The following is a 22,208-nucleotide window of genomic DNA, read 5'->3' on the forward strand; positions in this document are numbered from 1 at the left end:
CTGTGCAAATAAAAAATTATTAATCTCAGCTTCATTACTAATACCTTATGTACTACATAGCTGTATGCATATTAAAAGTCATACTTTTTAGTATCCGGTCCAGTAATCAGGAAGACACACACACACACACACACACACACACACACACACACACCCATCCCCCCAGTGAAACACAGCTCATTCAGACTGGGCAGTCAAGATTGACAGCTGTCTTGACCAAACTAGTCCATCATAGAACTCGACATTTGATTGGCTGAGGCCGTTTCCCCCTCCCCCCGGGGCTCGTTCTAGTTTGGGGTCAAAGTAAAATTAATTAAAAAAAAATAAAAATAAATTAAAATACCACAATTTAAATTTTTCAAACCTACATACCTGATCAAATAATTTATTCGGGTCTTGCATTCACTATTCTGTCAAGTACGATAATTCTGAACGATGCCCCACGATGACGTTGCCATTTTGTCGCATATGAGGGGTGTTAGGGAATTTTGACCAAGGTATGAATATGTTTTGTCATCTATTAGTCTTACTTTAATATATAATCACCACGGCAATAATACGAATAACTAGCATAGTAAAATTGCAAATAACTGTACTGACAAAATCAAGGATCCCACTATCCAATAACAAAAGTTTTTGGTCACCTTTCTCTTAAAAAAAGCTTCAGCCATGACCCGCAGGAGGCCGATGCGCATGCGCAAAGCATAGCTCTTTAAATATCCCCAGTCATCTGATGAAGCACAACATTTGCTCCAGCCAATCAGAGAGCGCGAAAGAGAAGGACAGAGCGGCCATCATTACTAGTGGCGACGCATTCACTGACAGATCAATAACGGTCGATGGTATTCGCCTGATGTTCACCCCGTTCCGAGTAAACCGAGCGCGGATAGGGGGAATCAGAGAGGGACAGGCGGACAGGGGTAGAGGAGGAGACAGACAGGAAAAAAACAAAGATGGCTGTGTAGATTAAGAGAAGGATCATCGAAGAGACTCTGCAGCAAACTGATAACTTTTAGGCTTTCGAGCGAATCCGGATCGTGTCGGAGTGTTTCGGTTGTGATCGGAAGGTGGACCGGAGGAATAGAGCCCGGCTGGGTCTCGGAAAGTCGCTGTGCGCGTGCTGTCACGGCGGATAACGGCACTAAACAACAGCCTGTTGTTTTGTTGAGTCTTAGCTGTTTTTTTTCTCCCTCTTCACAAGCTGAGAGCTGAAGCTTACCTGAGATCGATCCAAAAAATCCATGCACAACAAACCGCAGTAAAACACAGATGAATTTCTATACACTGTCCCATAATTTACTGTCAAATTACCCAAAATTGACCTATTTGAAGTGACGCTTGATGGTTTACAACTGAGTGCATTGTTGGCTGTTCAGACCCCCATCATTACAGGCCGAGTAGCTTGAGAAACCCTGGAAATCTCACCCCGACAATCAGCGGATCCTGTGCTCGGTCAAGCCCAAATATCCCCGGTGACTCAGTCGGATGTCTTCGATGGAAGAGCGGATGGAATTAGGCGTCGCGGCCGCGCCAGGCTCCTCATCTTCGGGTCTGGGTGTCGGTCCTGTGGGGGGCGCCCTGGACGCTGGCCCGGGGAGCGCAGGACTGGCAGGTATCCAGGAGGAGTCCGGTGTGCGGAGAGACGGTGCTGGTTCCGAGCCCGACCCGGACGCGCCGCCCAAGAAGCGCGTGAGGCAGCAAGAAGGAGAAGCGGGGAAGCTCGAGGAGCGCCTGTACTCTGTGCTGTGCTGCACGGTGTGTCTGGACCTGCCTAAAGCCTCGGTGTACCAGGTAAACAACGCCATTATGAAGCTTACTGTGCCGAGAAATCCTTATGCACGATGTATATATATCATAAACACAATGCAGATATAAAAGTTCATAATAACACAGTATCCTCTTGGAATGCAAGATATAAACAGTCCGTTATTATAGATATGAGACAAAGGGGGTTATAATTGTGAATCTTTTTGTCATTGTGATGGTTTGTCTATTGTTTGTCTATTTCTACACAAAATGGGTGATTATACTCTGTCTGTGACTCATAATGTGTGATTAAATGTCTAATAAAATGCTTATTCACACATTTGGCATTTCAGGTACAGTGTTTCATTTTTTTAAGAGCTGGTATGAAGTTATCTTTTGTAGGCTTCAGATGTTACACTCAGATGTAATACTGACCTGAGCAGCTGTTTTTTGCCTTCAAAGGCAAACATGACAATTAGGGTGGTCACATGACTTGTTTAACCCAATCACCGCTGGCTTCTCCTGATCACCCCTCCCCCAAATATGCACCCCATATAATCCCTCTGAAGCCACAGGCTAAACCAGCTGTAAAAGAACTTCCTCTCATGCTTTCACACACTTGGTTGTGGTGTTTGCATACCATTGTTAACATTTTGTGTCCATTTATTAATCTAATGTGTTTTGATAATTGAATAAATCCACAATAAAGTGGTCTGTTTGTTTGAGCATGTGTCAATGTGATGATTGCTAGAGAGGAAATTTTAGACATACAAATGAAACGATGCATAAGCTACACCGACATCCTCTCACACTGACCCCTAAAAGTAGCATGTGATTCAGGGAGGTTGTGTCACACTGCATCAGCGCTATTAAGCTCATGCCATGTAATCCGTTTATTACTGAATCAGGATTTGAATCCCATCAAATGAGGCGAACATGTGCACACCCTGAAGCAAACCAAACAAGCCTGGTAGAACACAAATCAGCTGATCAAACACAGACTTGACACTGCAGTTTACCCCCAGTGATCTACATTTACATTTAGTCGTTTAGCCGATGCTTTTAGCCAAAGCAACTTACAAATGAGGACAATGGAAGCAATCAAAATCAGCTAAAGAGCAATGATATCCAAGTGCTATAACAAGTTTCAGTTAGCTTAACACAGTACACATAGCAAAGATTAAAATAAAATAATAAAAAAAAAGAATAGGAAAAGAATAGAGCAAGCTATTGTTAGAGGCCTTTTTAGCCATTGGTAATTGTATAATAAAGAAAAAAAACCCCAGATAGAATACATAAAGATTAGAAAAGCTAAATAGAGTGCAAGTCTGCTATAGATCCGCTGGTGAATTATTAACGCTACTTACAGTTATTCAAAGGAAACTATGAATTAATCATGAAACTAGAATAGTCAGTGTAACTGTAGTTAACTAAAACTAAATGTATTAAAATCATTTCTCTTAACTGAAGCTAAAATATATTTTTTATATGAAAAATGAAATGCAATTTAAAATATTTGTTTTGGCGGCTAAAATAACATAAGTTGAAGTATTAAAATTACTAAAACTAAAATAAAGCTAAATAGAAATTTAGTCATTTTCATTAGTTTTTGTTTTTATTTTTCGAAGTAAAATAAAAAAACAAAAAATAAAAAATCTAATTTAAAATAAAAACTTTTTTTAATTGTTGTGGCAGAAAATGGAGAAAGTATTGTATTCATTAACAAATTGTTTTTGTTATATGTATTTTACATCATCCTTGTTACATGTACTTACTATAACAGTAAATGAAGCATAATTATATGCAACTAACTCTAAACCAAATCCTAATCCTATAGTAAATTCAAGCTGTTAATTGATATATTCCGTATTTAAATGTTTAATTACACTGTAACAAGGACAACTTCAAATAAAGTATGAACTGAAATTGCTTTGTTAGACACAAATAAGATAAAAGCAACTGATGACAAGTACATTTTTATTCAAGAAAGGAGAGGTTTTGAAATTGAATTCGTAATAACTCTCTCTTACCATAAAGAGGTCTTTTCTATTATTATTATTTTTCCCATTAAGATCCACTTGGGCAAAAGTGCTAAGCATTTTCTCTGTGCTGAAATGCTCTGCACATACTGTTAATTTCAAATTGAAGTGAATTGGGTTCTTGCTAAAAAAAAATAAAAACTTCAGCAACTCAGATATATTTGGGATCTTTATGGAAGTCTATTCAGGGCAGAAGCCACCACACACAGGGGGTGATTATACTTAGTTGTGTTTAGGAATAATAATGAGCTTATTACCTCACAGTGACTTGGCACCCAGTAGGCTTCACTGATGTGTAAACGTGGACATCTACGTGTTGATGCATTTCATTAGTGATGCAATGTATGTAATGCTTCTAAGTAAAATGTCTTTCCCTGTGATATGATCTCTTTAAAGATGAACATTCTGTCATTGCCATAATATATTTCAGCGGTTGTACAGATGCAGCAACATTGAGGTTCCTTATTTCTCCTTAAACCATTCAGGAAACTACTACTTTGTGTTTACAAGAACAGTACATTTATTAAAAACACGCTCCTTGAGAAGAACACATACATTGTGTTTGGCGTAAAAACGCTTTGTGAAAATGTTTCAGCTCTGTGAAGATGTGTGCTCTCATTTCAGTGTACAAATGGGCACCTGATGTGCGCAGGCTGCTTCATCCACCTGCTTGCTGATGCGCGTCTAAAAGAGGAGCAGGCCACGTGTCCCAACTGCCGCTGTGAGATCAGTAAGAGTCTGTGTTGCAGGAACCTAGCGGTGGAGAAAGCCGTGAGTGAACTGCCTTCTGAGTGCAGCTACTGCCTCAAACAGTTCCCTCGCTCCAGCCTCGAGCGCCATCAAACAGAGGAGTGCCAGGACAGGTACTGTTGACCCCTGAATCAACCAGATTATGTACAACACGTATGTAAAGCCAAAGGGGTGAATTCACTAAATAGCTGTCCCACTCTTTTTTTAATTCATTTATTTTCAGCACAAAACGCCACCTTTAAGTGTAAATTCATATTGCTATGGATTATGATAGTTCAAAAGAGTTTTTATCCTAAAAGCCAGTGCTAATTAAAGTTTGCATAAAATGGAAATTGCAACCTTTTTTTCTTAACTTTTTATAACGTTTATCCAAATGACGCAGCTTCTCAAATGGGAAACAAATATGGGGACTTGCATTTATTTGTCCATCGGTAATTGATTAGACTGTTGCCGTTTACTAATTTTTGCGATCGTTTCTTGTGAGTGACAGGTTGCTGGAGGGGAAGGATTGAAACTCATCTGGCCAGTGGACAGCTGTTTTTTTTCCAGCCCTTGTACTGGTGTTTGTCATGGGAGAGGAGATGTCATTGCAAGGCGACGAGAATGTTCATGTTTTTGATTAAAGATTATGAAGATGCATTGCTTTTTTTAAAGAAAAAATTATAAATCTTTTATAATACTACAAAATTGTCCATTTTGATTTCAGGGTCACATAATGTTGTGCTATTACAACTTGCAAAAAGCAGTCAACGTTTTGTTTAAAAGTGAACTTTGTGTCTGTTTTAGTGAAATGTAATGAAAATAAATTTAAAACTGAACTTTATAAGTGATGCAACCGGGAACAAATCCAGACATGATCACAAGCACACATTTATCACCGTAAAAAGATTTTTTAGGAGATGCTTTTTAAGCTCGAATTTTTCCGAGTAATTTGATATTACTAAAATTGCCATGGATTCATTGAGACTTTGGTGCAAATATGTAATTGCAATCAGTGGTGGCAATTCGTTTAAACTGTTTAGTGAATTCCCCTATTCCTCATCTATTCATAAAGACATGAATATATTCGACTTGGACTATACAAGGCTCATGCATTCACTCAGAAAATAAAAGTCTCTTCAAAATTCGATATAACTAATATTTATTATAAACAGGGCTTGAAAACAATTGTTTTAAACAACTGTCTTTGCCTATAAAAGGATCATAATAATAATAATAAAGTACAGCGTTTTCTTTACTCAAAAAGAAAAAAATTAATAAACGGCCGCGTCTGGACAAAAAGCTGTGCTCGAACACACCGTACAGACTTCTCCAGACTGCAAACTAACATCTGCGCCTGCATGAGAGGAACTAGCTGTCCATATCAGCAGCGTTTAATACTATATATTTGTCATACTGAAACAAAGATATATGAGATAAATGCAGATATATGAAACAATAATAAAGACTAACGAAGCTGATATGGGGAATGTTCTTGGTGTGGATAGGCCTTTATAGTCACATTTAGCAGATTAGAGCTGGGTGTTAATATATTTCACATTTTGCAATGATGTAAACAATCAAGTATTTGATATATGGTAATATAGTACGTCACTTTATGTGAGAGTACTATAAGGATGCATGTAGTTGGAAAAGTTTATGAGAGATAATATAGCTTTCACAAATGATTTACTTGATTCAATGCTTATTAATTTTACACTTGATCTTTAGAGATGATGGTTGGACATTTGTTTAATGATTTCTATTGGAAATAGAGTGACGCAGTGCAAGTACAAGCGGATTGGCTGCCCGTGGAAGGGGCCATTCCATGAGCTCAGCGCTCATGAGGCAGAGTGTTCCCACCCATCCAAAACTGGCATGGAGCTGATGGGCATCCTGGACGAGATGGACCAGAGCCATCGCAGAGAGCTACAGCTCTACAACAGCATCTTCAGCCTGCTGTGCTTTGAGAAGATCGGTTTTACAGGTACATAAAAGCCTTAAAGGAAATAGGTCACCCAAAATGATAATTTGCTGAAAATGCACCCAACCTCAAACCATCCAAGGTGTAGATTGGTTTATTTATTCATTAAATCAGATTTGGAGAAATTCAGCAGTACACTATTTTTACTTCACAATACATTTATCGATTATTGTGATGTTTTTATCAGTTGTTTGGACTCTCATTCTGACGGCACCCATTCACTGCAGAGGATCCTTTAGTAAGTAAAGCTGTAATGCTAAATTTCTCCAAATCTGTTCTGATGAAGAAATTCATCTACATCTTGGATAGCCTGAGAGCGGGAGTACATTTTCAGCAAATTAAAATTTCAGGGTGAACTATTCTTGTTTGTGTTCTTTAACATGGTTCTAGAACTTGAATGTTATTTTGCTACAGGACAAATGCTTGATTTAAAGTGCTGAAATCTGGACTGAAGTAAGCTAATAACCTGTAATCTTATTGGTCTTTGCTCCAGAGGTGCAGTTCCGGCCGTACCGCACTGACGACTTCATCACGCGACTTTACTATGAGACACCGCGCTTCACAGTGTTAAACCAGACCTGGGTGCTGAAGGCACGGGTCAACGACTCAGAGCGCAACCCCAACCTGTCCTGCAAACGCACGCTGTCCTTCCAGCTCATCCTGAAGAGCAAAGTGAACTCTGCACTGGAGTGCTCATTCCTGCTTCTGAAGGGCCCGTACGATGATGTGAAAATCAAACCTGTTATCCAGCACCATGTCTTCTCCAACGACGCAAATGAAACCGAGTACGCCCTGCTGCCCATCAGCGATAGCGTGGAGTGCAACAAGCTGCTGGCTGCCAAAAACATCAACCTCCGCCTCTTCATCTTTCAGATCCAGAAATAGAGGCACGAGACGACAGAGATGGAAGAAACGGATCAGAAGACAGTAGGAGGAAGAGGGGATGGTGTGAACAAAGAAGAAGCAAACAGGGGAGACGAGCACCACTGAACCACAGATACCTCTACCGGAGCAAAAGAAGGATGAATACGACCCATCAGTACTGCAGTAGATTGTTTGTTTGTGTGTGAGTGTGTGTGTGTGTGTGTGTGTGTGTGTGTGTGTGTGTGTGTTGTTGCTGGTTAGCTTTCAGATCCTCTACGGCCAAAACAAAGTCAACAGTCTCACCCAACACCCTGCTGATGTCTCATTGGCAGAGCGGGACGGGCCAGAATGAAAAACACCAAGAGTCCGGGACTGTATTTGTGTGTTTTTTGGGTCTGTTTGTCTGAATGTCAAGTCAGTAAAGACCAACAAAGATGAGTGATGTAAGGAACAAGGCCGAGCGAGCGCTAGAGATAGAGACCGGTGTAGTGCAACCAATCATTCAGGCAGCGTTCAACTCTGCGTTTGTGTGTTTTCACTCAGTTTTCAGACCTTACTCTCAAGGCTTTCCCACACACACTGTGGCACAGTGGCCACAACTGCTTTAAGTAGGGATGCACCGAAATGAAAATTCTTGGCCGAAACCGAAAACCGAAAAAGAGAAAACCAAGGCCGAAAACCGAAACCGAAACACCGAAAGAAATTATCCCAATTATTAGTACCATTGCATTTATTGCTATGACCGTGTACTAACTTTACTAAAATTAAAACATTGCAATTGCATAAATTAATATTAAAGTTTCAAAGATAATTACAATTACATAAATTATAAAAAAACATAAAAATGCATAATTACAAATTATGCAAATATTTATTAAGCACATTGCAACAATGCACAGTATAAAATAAAATTCAAACTAAAATTTAATCCCACTCATCTGTATATTAAATAATAATGTACAGGCCTACTGGCCTGCAGAAAGGTTTTAAAATTAACTGTTCTCTCATAAAAAGTGCATTTAGGTGAAGAGCATTTGAAATTTTTCTCTGTAGGACTAGAAAGTGCATTACTTCTCCAGTAGGCAAGACTGTTATCACTTCTGGGGATGGGGACTTCAGACAGATAACCATCTAGCTGTTGAGCAGTTGAGCTTGTCATCTGCCTGACATTTGAGAAATATTTGAGAGAGTGTATTTAAATAGGGCCAGGGCATAAATAAACATTTTTATCAAATTAAAGCAGAAATCTAGCAAAAAATCTAGCAGAAATATGGCTACAATCTGATATTATGCATGTATATGTATATGTGTGTGTATTATATATGCAGAGACGAGTCTTTTTTTTTTTGCGCTCTGATCTCAGTCTCCTGCGCTTGGCGCTTCTCCGTCTCCACGCGGGTTCTCCGCATCCAGCGCGGCCTGGAGCATTTCTCGTGTGCTCTGCCATATTTCCGCGTCCAAGTAATGGTCTTTATAACGCGGATCAAGCACATTCGCGATGAAGTGCGGAGGATCCGAAAAGATCTCAGTGAGACGTGTGCTAACAGACTCTATAAGACTGTACTTTTCTTTGTTTTCACTTCGTGGTCCGTCTCAATCTCTTTGTTAGGAGACGCTTTAGTGCTGCGAATAAAGGAATAAGAATAGAGAGAATGTTCTCTATTAAGACCCACTGGTGTGAAGTGAATGACGCGGGGAGCTCGTGGTCTGCGCTATGCAGGTGCACGTGCAGGTCGCGGTTTCTGTTTGCGTCATCATAACATTTCGGCCGTGTTGTTTCGGTTATAAAAGTGTTTCGGCCGAAAACCGAAAATGCACTTTTTGGCCATTTTCGGCCGAAAATTTTCGGTGGCCGAATATTCGGTGCATCCCTAGCTTTAAGTGTATTTTTGTATCTGAAGGTGGCCATTTTCATTGAAGCGCTGCAGTACAGTTAAGCTGAACAAAATGGCTGCTGAACCCACAACCCGAAAAATGCGATTTGCATGTTTTTAGTTTTTCAGTGTGCTCTCTGGAACTGGTTTTAGTTGCTTAGCATCACAGCCTTTTAATCTAACTTAAGTTTGACCTTATTAACACATTTATTTATTAACCTGTGAATCTTGCCTTTTTCCCCCTTACGGTGAATTTTCCTCATTATCTTTCCCCATTTAACCCCCCCCTGGTTTGTGGACACAGGTACTCACTTCATGATGTCATTGGCTTATAGATATTTATATTTATTGCTTTTATTTAACCTGTATTAATTCATGAGGTAACAGACATTTCTCACTCACTGCAAGACTGGAAAGATCTGATTTTGAGCCATTGTTACAAACCCCTTCCCTTCTCCACCCTCATCCACATAAACACACACACAAACAAATTACCTTCTTTCATACCTTCATTAAACACACACACACAGAGAGAGAAAGCTGGGGGTTAAGAAAGAGCCAATGGGGTAATCGGATCTCAGTTCGGATGAACGTGGCTGTGACTTAGTTTTGACATACTTGAATTGATGAACGACAGAACTACAAACAGTTTAGCTGATCTGGCAGAGACTCACTTCTGATTAGAGTTTAGTTTAAACTGTTTCTTCATTCAAAAGCTTTTAATTCTCACCCTGGCTGTATATGTGCCTTTCTATTAAAGCTCATTTAAACATGTCACTGCTTTCTTTCTTGACTACTTGTTGACAAACAACACTGATAAATGCATGATTAAAACCGTAATTTACTGAAGGTCGACATATCTTGTAATGTGGGTAACAAACCACGTGCTTTTTGTTTAAAAGGGACAATTTACCCCTTCAAATTAAAGATATGTCTACGTTTACTCACCCTCGTGTTGTTCCACACCTGTCTGACTTTTTCATCTGTGGGACACAGCTGTCCGAATGAATCGAACTGAATCGCGAACAATTTCAGTTTTAAACAGTTGATAGAAAACAGGTCTGCCGAAATATGGATGATGAATATCGGAAGGTATCTTTATTGTTTTATAATTAAAATTGCACTGCTGCTGCCTCGCGACTTGTCTAAGATCCTTAATTCACCTGATAAATAGCGATGAGCGATCTGCGGACGAATCGTACTGATTCGGATCTTTTCAGTAAAACAATTCATTCGGTCTTAATGATTCACGATTAATTAATTATAAAAGAATGCTTTGTTATTGTAGCGCTCTCTTATAAGCAACAGAGGGCGTTATAATGAGTTCTTATGAAATCCAATCACAATCAAACTCATTTAATAAAAATTACTTACCTAAAATCTAGTTACATTTCCCTGAATGTCTTAAAAAGGCAAACGTCAATGTAAAATCAACACCCCAATAAAATGCCCATGAGAACATCAGCTGACCCCATAATGAATGTAGCCCCTCACTGGATGAATGCGAGTAAAACATACAAGAGACATCAAACTGTTTACCACTTAAAAGGCCATATATTTAAGAAATGCCACTTCGATATTGTCCAGCCTGGTCAAATGTTACATCCTAATAAAATTCTGTAAAACAAACAAACAAACCCAAATTTATTGTAAAACGATTGACATACTGTTTTGTTAACGGAAAACACTGAATCTAGTTTCATTCCCAATATATGTAATATAGCCCTCTATAAACAAGATAAATATAGTATTACATACCATTCAAATATAACATTTTATCCATATTAAGCAAAACAAGTAATAATATAAATAGTATAAATTATGCTCTAATAGCAATTTAAACATGATTCCATCAATGTCCCTGTAAAGTAAAATTCTAAACGTGTTTTTGACAAAGTAGAAAAGATTGAATCTGAAGAATGGTATCATCAGACTCGAGTGCTACAGACTGTATAGAACAATTATTGTGTGGCTACAAATACCGAATGCATATGATGAATTCATAATAACACTTTATATGGGAACACAGTGTCTTTTAGTACCAGCACTGGTTCTGATTAATGCTACAGCCATTTTTGCAGCTACTTGACTGGAAGGAGACCCCCATCATGTTGAGTGGTGGAGGGGAAGAGGGGGCCAAAGAGCTGCAGTATACTTGAACCCCAGCAGGGGGCACCAAACACTGTGTCTGCCCACTTTGTCCTGACACCAGCATTGCAGGATAGGACTGTTGTTGTTGTTGTTGCTGCTGTGGTACCTTGTTACAAGAGAAAAAGCACATATACATACATTTTATAATTCAGAACGACATTTCCTGGAGTTATTTTATATATATGTATTTTTTGCATCAGTACCTGATAGGAGGACACGGATGGGTAAGGTCCTAAAATGCCTTGCTGTGTTTGGGGTAGAATTTGACTTCCCATCATGCCAGGGCAGCCTTGTTGGTTTGACACGACAGGCGGGTATACTGTTAAAAAAAATATGGATGTGTGAGATTTTATTAATTGTACAGTGACAATGGATGATAGTCAAAATGATAGTCAGCGAAGGAATACCACATATGTTAAAGATTATTTATTCATGCATTTTTATGCATGAACACACAACACTTGAACCAATCATATATATGAGAGCTGCATTGAATAGCAGGAAAAGAGACCGGTTCACTGTGAGACCAGTGCCACCATCTCTTACAGTGTATCGGCCCCCTCTCCTACTACTGTGAGACTCAGGGGTAAGGGATCCAGAGGGGCTTCATGTGTACCTGTTTGTGTGTTGTAACTGGCTGCTGCGTATTGTTGAGATGCACTGGGACACTGAACAGGGTAACTGTACACTGAAACCTAAGAGGGAAGACCAGAGCTGACTCATAATTAGACATACAGTATGACATTACATCGTATCTCATTACTCATTTATGATGAAGTACCTGGCTGCTCTGCTGACTCAGAGGGGGCGGGGCTGTGGGAGGAGCCAGTGTCATTCCAGGGGTTATGTAATTGTCTGAATGGTGAGCTGGAGCGTAGCTCTGGTGGGGCGGAGCATAGCTGTGTGTGGGTGGAGCTCCTTGCATGTAGAATGAGGACATATCTGGAAGTTCCCCTGATGACAACTGGCGACTCAAGGTCATGTGACCAAACTTAGCAGTAATGTCTTCCCTCTAAAAATCAAAAATAGGCCTGTCATGTATATGTGCGTTGTTGTTTTTAAAAGAAGTTTCTTATGCTCATTATGGCTGCATTTATTTGATAAAAAATACAGTAAAAACTGTAATATTGTGAAATTTAAATAACCATTTCATATTTTAATATATTTTAGAATATTTTATTTCTGAGATGGCACAGCTGAATTTTCAGGATCATTATTCTTCAGTGTCACATTTTTCAGGACTCTTTAATGAATAGAAAGATCAAAATAACATTGTTTATTAAAAATATAATCTTTTACACCATTATAAATGCCTTCACTGTCACTTTAGATCAGTTTAATGCATCCTTGAAACTTCTGAATGGTGTTGTGCATACTAAATATTTTGTACAAGTCATAATATAAATATAAATAATATTAGATAACTAGATAATATTAACACTTAGTCTCACTCACTGTCTCACTCACAGTCTGTTCTATTGGGTGTTGCTGGGAGGTAGAAATGTTGAACTGCTGAGGTGGAAGGTATGTCACAGAGGAGTATTGAACCTAAACCAGAAATTAGAGGACAGATTGTGAATTCTGCTGATAAAGATGGAAAATAAAATCCTAACTAAAATCAATATTTTAGAAACTGTATGTTTCTGTAATACGGACTCTTTATAATGTGAAGAATGAGAAATGGATATTCATTTTGATATTTACTAAAGATTACATTTAACAGTAGCTGGGTTTCAATCACCCTGCTTTTATGCACATTTTGAAGTATCGCATCAGAATCGAAAAATGTTTACGCTCACTTGAGGTGGTTTTTGACTTGTGCTAAAAGGGTTAATGCAAATCATGGGAGCTGGAAATGCATTTTGTGAATAAATTCCTCCTAGCGTATCAAAAAGTCATGTGAATTTGCGCTATGGGATGGTAAATCCTGACAAACCAGCAGACAGATATCGTTCCAAAGCATCTAAAATGTTGTTATGGTCATTCGGAAATGCCAGAGCAAAGTCTGTCATCAAAGTATTTCTGTATAATTGCCCCCCAGAACTGTTAAACGACTGCGTTCCCAAACAGCAGCATCCACCTCCGAAAGCAATAACCTCATTCATTGTTTCATCTGCTCGTTCTGAGGTGCAAGTAACTTATTATATATTAAAATTATTATATTCAGTAGCTTCTCCTACTTTTCTTAGTGATGTACAGTGCCAGTTTATCAGGAAGTGCCGATTTTGTTCTTTTCGACTCATTTGATGGAAGCGGTCTTTGTTCGCAAATGTTTTGTGCGATATTCCAATTTTGCGCATAAGTTAATTTCGCAACTTTGGATGGAAACCCGGCTAGTGTTATTATATTTTTGTGTTGTTAAGAGTTAACTTAAAGTGAGTGTTAGGTTAGATGGAAGCAAAAGTAAATGTGAAAACAGGGCAACAACAACAAAATAATAATAAACAAACAAATACATAAATAATAATTAAATACAAATCAAATAAGCAATATGGTATTGATATATTATGCACTACTCGTCTCCATTATATGTTTTATTTACCTGTGGGACACCATGGCTTGCTACTGGCTGCTGCTGAGGTGGAGGGGGCGGGGCTTGTGACTGTACCGGGTTAAGCTGGTTACACGGCTTCTGATTAACTGGAGGGTTGTAAACAGCTGGAGTTCCATCAGGATTTAGAAATGCCTGCCCTAAAGGACATATCCATAGTTGGATGAGAAAGTTCATGTGGTGTGTAGCCTTACAGCCATTCTGAACGAATGAGTCAGCTTCTACTCAGGGAATTGTGAGTTTGTACTGTTGTGTGGGAGAGTGTATGTGTGTGTACCTGTGTGTGGATTCAATAAGATGCTCCCAGGAGGTATTGATGACTCAGCAGGCACGATAATGTAAGCAGGGCTGTTGTTGGGTGGAGCGTATGATAGAGCTGACTCGGACACTGTTAGATCGATCAGACAGAAACAATGGCAGGTCAGAAACATTATGAGGGATTCTGCACTATTTCTAGGTTACTAATCAAATTAGGATTATTGTGACATTGATCATGTGACTCATCAGGTTGGAGTTCATGCAACTCGAGGAACCAATGTCATTAAAGCAAAAAAAAGTATTTTGTGTATTTTTTTTTTTACATTCAGTAAAACATTTAACTTAAATGCTATTACATATCATTTGATTTGTGTTAAATCTGAGAAGAATATAAAATAAAAGCTTTTTCATTAGACTTCTAAACCCCACTCTGAATAACTAGCAAAGAATGTCTTTGTGGCATTTTTAACCTTTTTTTTCTGACAAGGACATGAAGGCTGGTGTTATTATTGCACCTGGTTTGCAGAGTTTGGAGTTGCTGTCTGCACGAGTGTGTGCAGATTTAGAGGTCCATGTCGGGCTGTCAGAATCTGTGCTGCTCCAAGGTCGAGGGTCATTCCAATGAGAGTCCACCTCAAAGCTGCTCTGCCTGCTGCCGGACAGCCGACCCGAACCATCCCTGTTACCCCTGTCGGGACGGCAATAAAACGGGAATACCACACTTAAAATGTCCATAATATTCCTGATGAGAAATAACAGCTGTGTTTGTGACAGCTCTTGAGTCAGAGGAGCAGTTTAAGCAGCTGATAAGCAGCTTAGCTTATCAGAGAACAATCTCTTTTCTGACATATCTTCAGAGATCGGATGATGGAGAAAAATCATTTCTCACCTAAATAGCTGCCGTCTTCTCTGGGTCTCATTGAGAATACTGCTGTCATCTAGACCTCTGCAAACAGATACAAAAAAAGAATTATACTGCTAAAATAACATATTTACATTTAAACCAATTACATGGTTTTCAAACTACTGTTTTTTTATTTACAAATTTTGTTTTTATTTTAGCAGATATTAACCAAGTAGATATTACACTGGCAGTAAGCAAACACTGCAATGTAGTTGCAAGGTTACGTGGAATTACTAGAATGTCTTAACTTAACTATCGAAACAGTGTTATCATATTACATAATAAATCATATTAAAATATCTATATATATAAAATAATATTATATTTATTTCTAAACATTTATTTAAAGAATATAACATTTACTTATTATATATTTATAAAAACATTTTTTTTACCTGGTCTCAATATAAACACTCTGAGAAAGACAAGTGGACTGAAAAATAAAAGAGCATAAATCAGAGGCCAAGCTTTAATGCACTACTGTTGGAGCTTTTTAAGTAGGTGTTTTCTTACATCCTGTGAGAATATGCGTTCTCTGACTCTCTGGTACTCCTCCTCTCTCTCTTCTATTGACTTGCTCCTCATTTGTTCTTTAAGAGAGGGAACTCTCAGCTATAAAAAAACAACAGGAGACGTGCAGACACAAATTAACAAGCCGGAAAGATTGGTATTGGTAATGTCAGGGGTCGGTGAAGTGTGTTTTTGTCCAAACCTGACTGTCTTCTTTCTCCTGACTGGTGTCTCTCTTTAGTATTAATCTTCTTTCGTCTGTTTTCTCTTCTTGAACATGTTCAGCAAACCGATGCTCTGGTCTGAAATATATTATGTTATATAATCACATCCATTCCTTCATTAAATGTACATATATCATTTCTGTAACAGACACATACATTCTGGAATTGCAGGTTTTGTTGATGATGACCGCTTTTCCACTGTGATCCACGTTGTGTTCCAGACCAAAATAAGCTGCAACCCTGTGGACCAGCATCCTGTGATACGAGGACATCTGAGGGAACTTTTTATAGGAACTATAGAGAGAGAGAAAGAGACATTATATCACATTACAAACACGTCTATCTTAAAGGCATGAAAGACATTCATGGAATGATACCTATTGTCTGTCATAAAGTCAGTCATGTCTTGCTCGAGTTTTAGAAGCATCAGTCTGTCCCTGCAATCCAAAAATAAACTGATTCAGCACAAATGGAAGGAGGAGAATGAAGAGATTTTTTCAAACTTTTACCCACCTGGGACTGCTTTTCAAAGTAGTGATTAAAAACTCCTCCAGATCAATGCCTGTGGAGTCGGTGTACTCCAGACTGGGCTCTAAAAGATACACGCATACATAGAATTATATTTTTTTATATGCATATATATATATATATATATATCCATTTTAAACAACTAATTGCAAGTATTTGCACATAATATTAAAAGCTGTATAAAATACACACTACTGTTTGATGGTCTAGGGTCATTAAAAAAATATTTTGAAAGACATTAATACTTTTATTCAGTGGGTATGCATTAAATTTATCATAAGTACAGTCAGAAAGTTTCTGAAGGATCCTATGTCCTGAAGACGTAAGTAGCACATTACATTTTAAGTATATATTATAATAGAATAGTTCTCTTAAATTATAATATTTCACGATTTTACTCACAATATTGCTGTTATCAAATAAACACAGCATTGGTTCAAAAGCATTAAAAATCTTACTGATTCCGAACATTTGAGCAGTAGTGTTTATATCCTCAAATTAATTTCAATATAAACAAAGTATTTTTGAAATAAAAAATCTGCTCATTCTGATGCTTATTTGAAAAAAGCCTTACTCTGAACACTTTTAACACCCCCAACAAATGGATGCAATATTTTTACCAGCCCTAGTTAAAATATGTATGTATTTCATCATGTGCACATATTGTGTGCAAATATGATACACAAAGACCTACAAGCAATGCAAACTACCTTTAGATAAACTTGGTTTTTTCGATGTGACGCTTGTCTCCTCTTCCTCCTCATTGCACGCAGGACTGTTACCATGATTACTAGATACAGTTGTCTTGCTCTCTTTTTCCTAGGACCAGACAGAACAGAATTCCTTCACCAACTCTATGATTCACTTCAAGAATGTGATAGATGTAACTGCATATTCAAGATTGGGGGACTAAATATAATGATTTAAGAAAATACCATTGGAAAACTTATCGTTAAACACTTACCAAATGAAATCAGTGATTACAGTTTTAATTCACTTACATATGTCCTATCCATCTACTAGACTGTAAATTTATTTTAATGGTGAATTCAAGATGGTAAATGTGTCTTTAGTTCATAAATGATTCTTACCTTGCTGTTCTCCTCAGTGGACACAGACTCATCACACACAGCGGTGCTCCGAACTAATTTTCCTTTAGCCTGTAACACACAAACACATTCATTCAATAACCCCATTATTGAAAAGAAATATTATTTTTTTCTAGAGAAGAGCATTCTCAGTGTGCATTATTGCTACTTTTGTTATTTCAACAATATCATACAGTACATTGGACACAAAAAAGATTATTCATATATATAGTCTTTTTTGTATGGTAGTTGAAATACTAACCTGATAAAAGACATATGGTTTTTTATAAATATGTCACAAGTTTCATTTGGTGAATGTAGCCATTAGGAATGGTTTTAATTGTATTGCATTTCTAGATCATTGGATCTACACTACAGAGTGAAAAGTGTAACTACGCTATTTTTAAAATATTTGGACCTGGTCCCAGACTGTCTAAAAGCTGCTGATGTGATTTATATTATGGAGTTGGGTGACTTTGTACTATCAGGGGAGTGAATGCTATGTTTACTAATGGTATTTAGACTCATAACCGTTGAGGTTAAGCAGTAAGCAGCAAACAGCATTTACCCACTGAAGACAGAGAATGATTCAGAAAGCAATATTCTGCCGAGTATAGCCACATCAATCTAACATTAACGCCTGGTAAGGTAGAAGAGAAAATAAACTCATAAATGAAATGACTGCTCTATAGGGAGGGTGCTTTAATGATTAGATTCATTTGCAATCTTACCTTCAGTTTCTTCTTGAGTTGTCCGTGGTTATCATCTGATTTTGGCTGCTCAAAGAGAAAATAAATAAATAAACAGGATAAAAAGAAAATGATAGGAGGAAATTAAATAAGGAGAGTGAATTGATGGAAGTTGTTGAATCGATATTATCACCTGGCTGGATTTTTGACATTCCTCTGAGTCTTTGGTACAACAAGGAGGTGAAATCTCCTCTGTAGTGCATTCTGGGATATTTTCAGATTCTTCTGTTTCTGACATCTTGAAATTTTCAGATTCAAAGGTGATATCAGTCATAGGCCACCATATGCCCCATGATCATCCAAGTCAATTACTACCAAAACAAGATGTCTTCTCTTCGCTTTTTTCCTTGTTCTGTCCTTCTCTTCTCTTGCCAGAACAGGTGGCTAGAAAGATTCTTAATTAGTAAAGGAGAGAAAAAAAAACATCTCTGTGTGATGTTTTCACTAAGAACAAAAATCCTTTTCAGATTTGTAAACAATTATTTACTCTAAGACCTATGCAAGGTTTACTTAAATTTTCAGTTGACAGTCAATATTTAAAAAAGCTCAAATCAGTGATTAAACCTATTAAGCCTCAAACCAAATATCAATAGTAATCTTATATTTTTTTATTCATTAATGAACTGACTTGCCTGTGCTCAAGGTAAAATAAAGTTATTATAGCCAAATAATTGTGTAGTTGCGACAGCAAAATAAATAGGCTTTTATCAATGTTTAAAAGTGTGGAGAAAATTACTTCCAGTTGTTTTAAATGTAGTGTATGAAATGATATTTTGGAGCAAATTCATCTGTCATTTGAAAGAAAACTAGACAAATTAGACAGATGCTAACATAGAGAGACATATCATATATATCATAAACAAAACAGCACAAGGTAAATTCAAATATTCACTTTTAACAAGGACAAAACATGGTTTGTTTTTCACCAAACACGATTTGTCTTGTGGTGAATTATTAGCTGAAACCATCAAAATTCCATTTATAATTAAAAACTAAAATTCTCAAACTATAAAAAACAAGTAAATTAAAAATCTCTCTTTTTTTTTTTTTTGCACATGTTGGGCCTATGAAATTTATAGTAATATTAAAGCATTTATGATTGATCTTGAAGACATTTTTGTTTAATTCTGTATGATAAACTTTCTGGGACTGTGCTGTGTTCAGTGTTTACTGTGTTCATGTTTAATCAAAACCAGTTGAGAAGCACAGGTCTCTCCAGCAACATACAGTATGCTGATTTGGACAAAAATACCAATGCGTGTAAGAGTCAGTTTTCAAACATGGATTTCTATGCATGCATTATGTACAACTTCTTTCATAGCAGGGGCAGGTGCTGTAAATTATATTCCCATAATGACGACTCCCTAAATGGAAAGCACACATACACACAAGCTCTGTCTGGCTAGAGTGCATCCTTCATTCTTATGTCATCACTCTCATCGTGTTTGAACTTGTCTTCATGTCTGACCGCTGAGTCACTGCTATCATTAAGCCATACGCCTCCACACACGCAGATACCGCAGTAGCTCTTGGCATCTTCGTCAAGGTCTTCTCTGGGTTATCAAACAGGTGGCCTAAAACTTAGATGCTAAAGAATTGTGTGCCATCTAACATGCATCTAACATCTGATGGGCAGTAACACGTTGGTCTAGGTTTTTGGCCACTGATCAATCCTTACATAAATTTACTTAGCAGCCATAGTTTATGCATATGTATTATACACAAATAAATGTTTTAATTGGCATTTCAAAAACATCCACATAACCTTTCCATTGCATAATATTCTTTTAAACTAAGAAAAAAGGGTTTCCTCTAAGAAATGTTTAGCAAGGTTCTTTGGGGAAACAAAAAGGGTTCTATGACATCACTTAATGTGCTTTTTGAAACCTTAATTTTTAACAGTGTAAATAAATTATTCTAAAAAAATATGGGTATCTATTTTTATTATTGTGCTATCATGCTATATATATATATATATATATATATATATATATATATATAGCATATATATAAAATTTAATTGTGATGCATTATAATCACAAAATTAATCCAAAATATATGAAAATATCAATCAATAGTATTATAATAATGGATCGTTTGGAGTAGTAATTACGATTCACCGATGGAATTACAAAAGCGGAGAAGGAAAATCGCTCCGTTCCATTAATTTAACTTTTTTTTTCATAGAAAATAAATATAGAAACGTACAGGTCATTTTGTGTCTGAAATGTAAGTTATTCAATATTAAACTTTTATAGAACTGCCATTTAAAGCAACAGTAAGGAGAATGTAGCAGTGCTAAAATAGCTACAGCTTAATTTAACTCCTTCTTCAAACAATGTGCCAAAATAAATTTTTATGACAGAAATCGCTAATATTAAGGGTTTAATCAAGTAACAAAAAGTGGATTTAATATAGTATTTAAGCAAACGTTATGGTTACCATAGTAATTATTGTATAGGCAGTGTGTAAACTAAAGCTTGTGGGAAAGTTGCGTGCACATACTGTACACATAGACGCTCGAGCGCGCTGCAGAATAGCGCAAAGATCTGTGTACAGAGATGCTATGTGTCCGTCTGCCAGGATGAAGGTGCGGCAGCCGAGATGGGCTTCGGTTTCCACCACTACGTCGCATTCCGGGCACAGTCTGGCACGCGTTATATTTGGAGCGGGTGCTTGGCGATCTCAGACTTGTCACTGACGCACACGGAGACGACGCTAAAGCAGCAGCTGTGCTTTCTAAAAACGAACCTAGATCTCGCGCTTCCATTGCTCTTTTGTTAAACGACCCTAAGCCCTATATTACACTATATAGCAACAGAACCATTCTTCATAGAAACAGCGTGAATATCAAGCTTTTTGTTAGGTTTGAGTTTGTTTTTATCAACACAAACTTGTATGAACTCCAGGAAAGTACTGTTAATACCGGAATGAGTCAGACACAGGTGTCCTTGCAGTGCAATAGTATTGTGGTCATGCTGACTAAATCGTGCCTGAGAGCAGTAGCGTTACACATATCTAAAACACGTATATAAAGCATAGACACCATTACGGCACAGAATTGCTTCTAATTAAGAGCAAAAACATGAGAGGCAACTAACTTTACGTACCTTTATGTAACGCGACCGGAAGAAACAACTGAAATGGTTAGAAACGAGCGCTTGTGTCTCTGGTGAGCTTGTCAAACATCTTCTGTTTGTGACAGCAGAGCGCGTGCAGACTCGCGCAACACACTCAATTAAATACGCGCGCGCGCTCGTGCGCTCAGCCTCTTCCTGGCAATCACGCTGCGCGCTCACAAAAACACGCAAGCACCAAGAGAGCCTTTAAGCAAAAGTTAAGCCAAAAAAAAAAAAATTCTAGACACCCACGCCAACATTAATTAGAGGAAATTAAAAACAACAATATAAAATAACACGCTTGATACATTGACAAAATGAAAACTGATTCACAATGTCTGACTGTCTTCATCCAAAGAATGCAACAGTTAGGCTATTACAATTATTATCACAACTCTAAAATCTAAATGGATTAATAAGGTGTCTCCACACATTGTAAGAAGTTTATATATATATATATATATATATATATATATATATAAAATTACTAATATTTTTATATATTTTGCGTGAAATTGTCACAATTTTAAAGGTAGGCTATTCATTTATTCACTGTAGAAAATACATAAATTTTCAGCATCAAGGATAAGCTGTTTAATGTTCTCTTCTACAAATACTAACATATTGTGAATTCGTGCAAAAGCACACTAAGAGAACCCACCAAATACTGCAATGAGCACCTGTTAGATGAAAAGATTATGCGACACTCACAATGACACACACACACACACGCACACACACACACACACACACACACACACACACACACACACATACCGCAACTAGACTTCACAGCTGCATGTTGCCATATGGCTTTACCGTTTCAGAGAATCAGAGAGATGTTCTTCTATAAAGACAGCTTATAGAAAAAGAGGGTGAAACAGACTCAC

At 37.5% G+C, this 22,208-nt stretch overlaps 2 protein-coding genes across 6 annotated transcripts; one reads left to right on the top strand and one right to left on the bottom strand.

Annotated features, from left to right (window-relative positions):
- Positions 1 to 1,485: 1,485 nt before the first annotated feature.
- Positions 1,486 to 7,966, top strand: zftraf1 (zinc finger TRAF-type containing 1). The gene is made up of 4 exons (XM_059556296.1): positions 1,486 to 1,791; positions 4,410 to 4,648; positions 6,290 to 6,501; positions 6,992 to 7,966. Exons 1-4 carry the CDS (start codon positions 1,486 to 1,488, stop codon positions 7,381 to 7,383), a joined length of 1,149 nt encoding a protein of 382 aa, XP_059412279.1. The 3' UTR covers positions 7,384 to 7,966.
- A 2,897-nt stretch (positions 7,967 to 10,863) lies between these two features.
- On the bottom strand, positions 10,864 to 21,459 carry arpp21 (cAMP-regulated phosphoprotein, 21). 5 transcript variants are annotated; one of them, XM_059556295.1, is made up of 20 exons: positions 21,310 to 21,459; positions 18,333 to 18,594; positions 18,182 to 18,226; positions 17,454 to 17,522; positions 17,073 to 17,181; positions 16,348 to 16,426; positions 16,212 to 16,271; positions 15,991 to 16,128; positions 15,813 to 15,912; positions 15,614 to 15,712; positions 15,496 to 15,533; positions 15,086 to 15,142; positions 14,712 to 14,884; positions 14,216 to 14,326; positions 13,930 to 14,078; positions 12,855 to 12,935; positions 12,169 to 12,399; positions 12,004 to 12,082; positions 11,591 to 11,706; positions 10,864 to 11,493 (listed from the first exon to the last, which is right to left on the bottom strand). In XM_059556295.1, exons 2-20 carry the CDS (start codon positions 18,471 to 18,473, stop codon positions 11,272 to 11,274), a joined length of 2,097 nt encoding a protein of 698 aa, XP_059412278.1. In that variant the 5' UTR covers positions 18,474 to 18,594; positions 21,310 to 21,459; the 3' UTR covers positions 10,864 to 11,271. The 5 variants fall into 5 exon arrangements, with proteins under 5 accessions (XP_059412278.1, XP_059412277.1, XP_059412276.1 ...); XM_059556294.1 differs by having other exon boundaries at positions 10,864 to 11,496; positions 11,588 to 11,706; XM_059556293.1 differs by having other exon boundaries at positions 12,843 to 12,935.
- Between the last annotated feature and the right edge of the window lie 749 nt (positions 21,460 to 22,208).

The sequence above is a fragment of the Carassius carassius genome, chromosome 8 (assembly GCF_963082965.1).
Source record: "Carassius carassius chromosome 8, fCarCar2.1, whole genome shotgun sequence".
In the NCBI taxonomy this organism is placed as follows: domain Eukaryota; kingdom Metazoa; phylum Chordata; class Actinopteri; order Cypriniformes; family Cyprinidae; genus Carassius; species Carassius carassius.

What these genes read in the sequence shown, in the direction of transcription:
- zftraf1 (XM_059556296.1), top strand. Translation starts at nt 1,486, where the DNA reads ATGTCTTCGATGGAAGAGCGGATGGAATTAGGCGTCGCGGCCGCGCCA. An exon ending in CTAAAGCCTCGGTGTACCAG is followed by an intron (nt 1,792 to 4,409) that starts GTAAACAACGCC and finishes CTCTCATTTCAG; the next exon opens with TGTACAAATGGGCACCTGAT. An exon ending in ACAGAGGAGTGCCAGGACAG is followed by an intron (nt 4,649 to 6,289) that starts GTACTGTTGACC and finishes TATTGGAAATAG; the next exon opens with AGTGACGCAGTGCAAGTACA.
- arpp21 (XM_059556291.1), bottom strand. Translation starts at nt 18,473, where the DNA reads ATGACTGATATCACCTTTGAATCTGAAAATTTCAAGATGTCAGAAACA. An exon ending in AATGTCAAAAATCCAGCCAG is followed by an intron (nt 18,227 to 18,332) that starts GTGATAATATCG and finishes CTCTTTGAGCAG; the next exon opens with CCAAAATCAGATGATAACCA. An exon ending in AACGCATATTCTCACAGGAT is followed by an intron (nt 15,534 to 15,613) that starts GTAAGAAAACAC and finishes TTTATTTTTCAG; the next exon opens with TCCACTTGTCTTTCTCAGAG.